The sequence below is a fragment of the Lotus japonicus genome, chromosome 1 (genome assembly GCF_012489685.1).
Source record: "Lotus japonicus ecotype B-129 chromosome 1, LjGifu_v1.2".
Lineage (NCBI taxonomy): Eukaryota > Viridiplantae > Streptophyta > Magnoliopsida > Fabales > Fabaceae > Lotus > Lotus japonicus.
Window position 1 is genome coordinate 72,281,459 of NC_080041.1, and position 8,150 is coordinate 72,289,608.

Consider the following 8,150-nt stretch of genomic DNA (forward strand, 5'->3'; position numbering starts at 1 on the left):
AGAGCTAATATCACTTTTATGTTATAACTCAAAAACTTGGTTGTTTGCTTTGTCCTCAATATGATTCAGTCAGCTTGAAGTGCTTCTAAGAATTCCACCCAAACATGTTCTTATGATGAAAAACAAGGTTACTTAAAACCATTTTCTTATTCTGACAGAGTTCAACCATGCATAACAAAACTTCTTTTTCTGGGTTATAATTGACTGAATTTTGGAGTTCACGGATGCCATTAAATAAACCTCATGAATTCTATCATCAAATTGAGCCTTTTAGCCTTGTAAAACCCACCAGCACTGAAACAAAGTTGCAGAGATGGTAACAGCACCAAACATGATTCTTATTAAACATAGAATTAAGTAACCTTAGTTCACCATCCAAATCCAATGCCAGCTATGAAATTAGCGACTTGAATAAATTGGTTTTGATTGCTTTTAACTTGGTTTTTTTTTCTGAGCTTTTCCAAATGAAATGGACTTCTATTATGCATCTTACATAAAGCACTTGATAAGAGAATGGCACAGTTTCATTTCTAATTTCGTAGGATTGAAAATGACATTTTAATCATATTACTTACAGATGATCAAAGGCAAGAGATCTAGAGAAAAGATATAATTACTGTACAAAGTCTTGTATAGATACTGATTCCTTATTTCTTCATATATTTGTTATGTGCAGGGACATGCAATTTACTGCTATTGCAAAATCTGATGAGCGAGTTTGAGTTAGCCTCAAAGTTATGGCTTCACCTTGCATCCTCTACCTATACTTGATGGATCTACCGTTAGCAATCCAAGAGGGATTTGGAATGTCCAACTACTAGAGACATATATAGTCACATAGGAAGGGACATGATATCACAGCGCCACAATCTAAAACTATTGTTGTAGTTTTTTTTTGTGTGTTAGCACTGTTTTCCATTTTCTATGTAACATTGATTCCTTTTTTTTTTGGTACATGAGAAAATTAAAACAGAAACTAAAGCGCTAAAGTATCTCTAGCCAAGAAGGGGGTGACCAAACTTGGCGGATCCAAGAACTCCATAACAGGACATTGCAACCTAGCTCATTCTCCCGCTAGGCAATCAGCTGGACCATTTGCTTCCCGTGGGATATACCGAACCCAAACTTCCCAATGCCTACTCAAAAGCAAGTGAACAGTTTGTAACTCAGAGGCATAGGTATGGTAGCATCGGTTCCTATCTTGAAGCGCCATTACTAGCTCTTTGCAATCAGTTTCACAAAGCAACTTTGGAATGTTTTTCGCCCATGCAAGGTGTAGTCCCATCACCATGGCCCGAATTTCCGCAAGCATAGGATCCCCACCAGCTGTACCTGCATAAAACCCAAATTTCCAAACTGCTGCACTATCCCGGAGGACTCCTCCAAAGCCATTCTGTTATGCACCGTGCTGAAAGCACCATCCACCGTAAGCGAATAGAACCCTGGAGGAGGAAGGAGCCATCTTGCCACCTGATCTATCCCATGAAGGGAACCCGTACCCTTTCCCAGCAGGTTCTGATAATCACGGTCCTCACCCCGAATCCACTGCACCACGAAATCTACAGTCCACTTTCCCTCTCCTACCACTTTCTCATTGCGCCACCTCCACAAACCCCACAGACCAGCCAGGAAGAGAGTAGCTACGCGACCACGAGCTAACCCTTTCACCCAGCTCCTGATATCTTGGGAATAAAAGTTCGGCCAAGCCAAAGCATTAAGCCTCCTCCACACTTCCATGGAATGAGGACAATCCCTCAGACAATGGAACCTGTCCTCCACCGGGTTAGAGCACCGCGGGCACGCCGGAGAGGCTGACAAATGACAAGCATATCTCTTCTCATTAACCTGAATCCCATTCTGCAGAAGAAGCCAGATAAACACAGGAACTTTCTCCGGCGCTTCTACCTTCCACACCCAGCCCCAATCCTCCTCAACAGGGTCCTCCTCTTCCTGATTACGAAGCCAATCGTAGCCCACAGCCGCTGAGTAGATTCCAGACGCGTGAGGATGCCAAGTCCAACAATCCCTCATATTAGGAACCACTACAGTTCTCATCTGCTGAAGGGCATTAACATAAGGTGGTGGAATTTCCGTATGCAGCGTGGAAACATTCCAAAATCCTCCATGAATAATGTCTCGCAAGCACCTCGCTGAATCTGATATGTGCACATAAGGTACTGCTGCACCCAACGCCCCACTCCCACTCCAATCTGTGAACTAAATAGAGGTTGACCCATCTCTAACCTTGAACCTGAACCCATCCTTGATAGAGTCACGGGCTCGAAGAATACCTCTCCACAACGGAGACACTCCCTGAACCCGAGGAGCAGCCAGAATATGCTGTGTCCCAAGGTATTTATGTGAGAGCACTCTAGCCCATAATTTATGGGAATTTTGAGCCAAACTCCACACTACCTTCCCCATTAGAGCCGTGTTAGCCATACCAACATCACGGATACCCACTCCTCCATTGCTCTTGTCCTTAATGAGCTTCTTCCAACTCACCCTGTGCCACCCCCGGTTAGCTCCTCTAGAGGACCAGATAAATTCCCTAGTCACCCTATTAATTTGATGTGTAACCGCGCGGGGGAGCCAAGCTGCCTGCATCGTGTATGTAGGGATGGCATTAATCACCGCTTTAGCTAAACAAATTCTACCAGCCGAATTCAAAAGCTTCGTCTTCTAGCTAGCTAAGCGCCGTGATATCTTGTCACTAGTTTAAATCAAGCTGTTAAGGGATTGATTGCAGTTGAGCAAAGGACAAGGACAGTAAATTTTGAACGATGTCCTTTATTGAGCAAGGTGCCTGGTGATTTTGCTCAACAAGCTGTTTTAATGTGTTGGTGAAGTTTTTTTATGGTGCTAATATATGTTCTTTCAGGTATTGAGTTTATCTTGGGTTGGGGGGTGCTTTTTCATCTATTCATTGATTTCATTAGATTAGTGTTGAGTAATGATTCATTCACCCTCATCTTTCTTTTTCATTTCATTGTGCTCAACCAAATCCGAATATCAAATACAGGAAAAAACAGCTAGCCTGCCAAATGATTAAATATCCAAGAAAATGATCAAACCAATGCAATTCCTCATCCATTAATCAAAATAAGGTACTAGAACACAAAAACAAATTAGAAGCAAGGAAAGAATACATAAAATGAATGGTCATGCTAGATTATTTGAACTTAATCAGGAACACCTTGAACTAATTTATTGTATTGGATTGAATAAGGTGTTTGATATTTGTTGGGTAAGCGATGGCTGGATTAGAAGAATTGTATGAAGTTATTGCAGTGACTAAGTTTGCAGCTTCTGTTGTGTGAATTCCATCCCAAAACACATACTCATGCCTATTCTGGCATGGAATACCATCACGAATACATTTTCCCTTTTCATTTGTCGGGCAACAACCATGATGAGTAACCGTGAAACCTGAAATTCAAGAACCATGGTGTTATGTCATCTTCAAGTACTGATTCAATTGAAAATTGGGAATTGAAGTAAGAAAGAAAGAATGTTTACCAACGGATTTGTCATGGATTATGGCTGTACTATTTATAAAGATGAATTTGGAATCCATTAAGATTTTCTTGTTCAATCGATCCACTAGAGATTTAAGCTGATCATTGAAAAGGAATGTGGCAACGTTCTTCTCCTCAACACAAGATCCATTTACCAAGAGCTTTGGAATGCAACCTAAACGATCCAGCCCAACTAGCACAGACTTTCTTGCCCCAAAATGATGCAGAGTCTGTTGTAGATCATAAACAATTTTTCATTATCATATACATTTTTCCCTTATTATAAAACATGATATTTGTTCATAATATTAAGAGTGATACAACGTGAACATATGGTTTATGGCAGACATCCAAACAACACCTTGTTTAGCGCGGTTAAAAACTGTCACTAAACAGAGTGTTGAAGGAATGTCTCTCAAAACCGTATGTCCGAATAACATTTAAGGGATCAAATAGATACTAACTGAGCCATATTCAAGTGACATTAGCAATAACATGTGATTTGAAAAGTAGAACTTAGCCAACCAAAAGATTCATGCTTTTCATCATCTCAAAGCTAGTAAATAGTTATCAATTTGTACCTAATTCAGTACTTGATTTTTTTGTTAGATATGTAAGATATTAACTATACCTGTAAATAATGAGATAATTGTTGGATAAGAGCTTTAGCATATTGCTTTGGGGTATACATGCGGCTTGTGTTGAATACATTGGGAAGGAAGTAATTTTGTTCGAAATCATTGGTGCCTATATTCACATAATACAAGCACTGATTAAGGTATTGTGTAGCTTTGTCTAAGCCTCCAAGTCTGTGGGCAATTCGAGACACTATAGCTCTGTGATGAAGTAGTTGTAATCCTAAGTTAACGTTATGACCCTGCATAACATGCATACATATATGAAATTTAGCGGTTGCATGAAACACAAATAAGAAAATAATTCATCCACATTCACTCAAAGAAATATAGGGATAGAAAAAGTCAGTAGCAATACCAATTGGCTGCCGCTTTCCTTGCGAATTCCAGCTGAACCGGATGCGTAGTTGACACCTTTGAGTATGTCTGAGCCATTAAGGTTTGCAAATGGTGGGATGAATTCCTGAAATCCCAACATTTGTGCTGCAAAGGTATAATTTTAAAATGTTACACATATCTTTGCATATGAGTTCCTATACGTAAACATATATATGGTTTTTTTAACTACAAAAAATATTTGTTTCTGATAAAAACCACTGTTAGCCTTTATGTCTTGATTGTTTATCAGTGAAAATCATAGAATATGCATGTTACCTATTTTGTCAATGGGATTTCGTCCGTTGGAATATCTTCCGGTAGGAAAAGTTGCAGGGAAGTCGATGCCATATGGCAAGAAATTAGCTTTTGCAGAGGTTGGAAGATTGTTGTTGTTTCCACTATCAGATAGAGAGTCCCCAAACACAAAAATGCAAGGCACTTGGGATTCTCCAAGGACAGTACTATGTTGCATGATGCTTGCAACCATGACAACAAGCAGAGACAGAACCAACCATGTTTTACTCTCACAACCCATTTAATTAATTTCTCTCTTTTGATCACAACAAGCTAATTAAGTATTTGCTATATGAGTATGGTATCAAGCTAATAGAATATTGAGTGACAATAAGAGAAGATGAATGCATGTATTTATAAGGTACGTAGCCGTGAAGGGAGGGACATGGGCAAGTTAAATTGTCTAAATTGGCAGCATTGATTAAGGGATCACAATTAAACTTCGACGAAATTAATGGAACCATCTTTTTCCATGGATTCAATAGTGTTTCCTTCGCCGCTCATGTGTACATTATGACCATCTATTCAATATTTTCGCCCACCATGCTTGCTGTAGTAGTATAGGAGAATCAATGGGAAAAGTTATGATATTTTAAAAACACTTTCACTTTCAATCTTGATAAAATATGATTTTTTTTTGGTACATTGAAAAATTTATGAAATATGATATTGATAAAATATGAAGAAAAGAAAAATAAATAAATGATATAATATGTGATAATTATGATAAAAATGCAGAAAGAAAAAAAAAAGTAAAAATGAGATGTGAAAAATGAAAAAACACTTCAGCGTGTGTATTAAAACTTAAAATCAATATATGTTTGCAGAATTGATGTTACGTTTAGTCGTTTACACTTGAATTTCAATTCCACTCCAATTTCAGGGGTGCCACATCAGCATTAATCATCCAGTCAGTTGTACAAGTGGATGGAGAGAGGTAGTTGAAATGCTGACCGAGGAGAGTCAACCTCTATTGGGGGAAACAAACCAAATTTGAAACAAACCAAATAAAAAGGAGTCAACGTATCGGCGAAGGCTACATTTGATTTACCACACTATGCATGTCATATGACCATTTCTTTGAAGACAAACAACAGGATAAAATTATTAGATTAATAAATTTAGAAAGTGGGTGGTTGAGCTTCTCATTAAACAAACAAGATATATAAACATCAGACAAAGTTCTGTGTCACCGAATGATAGCTCAAGTGATAAGAACTAGAGACATACAGGTTGAGTGAGATGAAGGGTGAAGGGTCCCGGGTTCGAACCCGGAGGAGAAATTAATTTGCTAACATTTCTAACAACTAACATTTACCTATAAAAAAACACAATTATGTGCCTAAATTTTATCTTTCTCTAAATCATGCACATTTTAATTATTATACAAACCTTAGCTGTTTTTATTAAATGTAAAATTATAATGAAAATATTCTTACATTTCCCCCTTTCTTCTTTTCCCCTGCTCTTTTCCTTTTTCCTCTTCATTCTTTGTGTTGTGGTAGTGTGGTACCCCAAGTATCGCTCTTCTATATATTAATTTGGCTTACTAAAAAACAAATGATTACATAAATAAATTTATTAATAATATATTATAATTATAATTCAACTAATGACGACTCACTAGTTGGACTAGTACAAACCCGTTAGAGAAACGAGCCATCCTTGTTAACCATGCAACGCCTCCATAAGTGTTGTGGATCTTTTTGTTGTTAATTATACCCATGCAACGCCTACATATAAAATGACGATTAGTGAACCGCCGCAATATAACCACCTTAAATGTAGCAATTTTTTTAGTGTATTAATTCAGTTTGGCTTATAAAAAAAGATTAGGGTTTACGGTTGATGGGGCCGGGCAAGAAGGAGAAGTAGGAGGTGAGAAAGAAAGAAAGCAAAAGCCCGATCTTGAAAGGAGAGGCGGTAGGAGGTGAGAAAGAAAGAAAGTTAGAAGATGGAGAAGGATGAAATGAAGATGAAAAGATTGAGAGTTTTCTTTTCATTTTATTTAAATTAATAATTTTTACTATCAAAAGAAAAAAGAAATGAATTATGATATAGAAATGAGTCTAAATCAATATATATTAGAAAAGAAGAACTTCTATCAGGCTCGTTTAGTGACGTGGCAGCACCATATTAATTCTCATAAAAATAATTCCACGTTTCAATTTGTTAGATAACTTTCAACTTGTTAGATAACTTTTGAGGGACAGGCTTCCATATGCCACTTTTCTGAAGAGGCATGAGTGCCTCCCCTGTCTTAGCCATTGATTTATAATATTTTAATTGAATGGTCCGGATCAGTTGAGAAAAATAATTATGGCTTGGTCCTATGGACTATTCGAAGTATAATTTTGGTCCTATTACATTTCGTTATTCACGTAAATGGCTGCAAGGTTTCTCTAATCCAGTATAGACCCTTTGAGTTGTAATATCTTGAAACTAGTCCTAACTATATATACCCAAAACCAAGCAATTTCAATACTCTCCTTCTCCTACGATACCATGGAAGCTTGCCTTCTCTGAGTCTTTGGATAGCTCTTTTCCCTTCTATAAGATTAGTTTTTGGTTCTCATACATACAACCGGCAGTAAATTCAGCTTATAGAGTTCCATATTTCTCCCCGTTTCGTAGATCTGGTAAACTTAACTTCCATTAAAATCACTACCCCGCAGATCTTGATCTAGTAAACTTCTTTAGCACCGGAATGCAACCAACCGCATTTCTAAGGCGACGCGTTTTGGTGTTAAGTCACGCGTCTCAGATCTGATTCGTGAGCTACGAATCTGGGCCGCGTTTGAAAACTGAACCACACATATCATATCAGAGCATCTATAGCGGGGCGGAGAGGTGCTATTCGTTCGGTTGTTTTGGCTATAAGAGGATGGGATGAGGTGTTTGGATTTTAAGGTAAATTGTAGTACCAATAGTATGTTAATTATGTTGAACTAATTCTGGAATCAACTATGGGATCCCCAAAACTATTTCTTGTTAAATTTTTAAAAATCTAGAAAAACTTGGAAAATTTCCAGATTTTCCACGCTGGAGAAAACGAAGTTGTGGTTGCGGCCACGGCGGAGTGCATGCCAGAGAACAATGGACCACATTATTTTTTTGGTAAGCAGAATGACCCACATATTAGCTCTATGGACCATAAATTGGGCCAGGTAAATGCACGACCTCATTCATAATTGCTGAAACTACCAGGCACAAGCTAATGGGGAACAACAAAAACATTTCAAGTCTTGCCACAATTTGAATGGGCCAAGGTAATGCAAGCCCAATACTATGATTGGTAACATGGTCCATTAAATCCTGCAAACGC

The 8,150-nt window shown here is 38.1% G+C and overlaps 1 protein-coding gene across 1 annotated transcript; it reads right to left on the reverse strand.

The window, feature by feature from the left end:
• Positions 1-3,097: 3,097 nt before the first annotated feature.
• Positions 3,098-5,133, reverse strand: LOC130732017 (GDSL esterase/lipase At1g29670-like). The gene is made up of 5 exons (XM_057584152.1): positions 4,808-5,133; positions 4,512-4,636; positions 4,150-4,395; positions 3,520-3,748; positions 3,098-3,429 (listed from the first exon to the last, which is right to left on the reverse strand). The coding sequence occupies exons 1-5, from the start codon at positions 5,064-5,066 to the stop codon at positions 3,203-3,205; spliced, it is 1,086 nt and encodes a 361-aa protein (XP_057440135.1). The 5' UTR covers positions 5,067-5,133; the 3' UTR covers positions 3,098-3,202.
• Between the last annotated feature and the right edge of the window lie 3,017 nt (positions 5,134-8,150).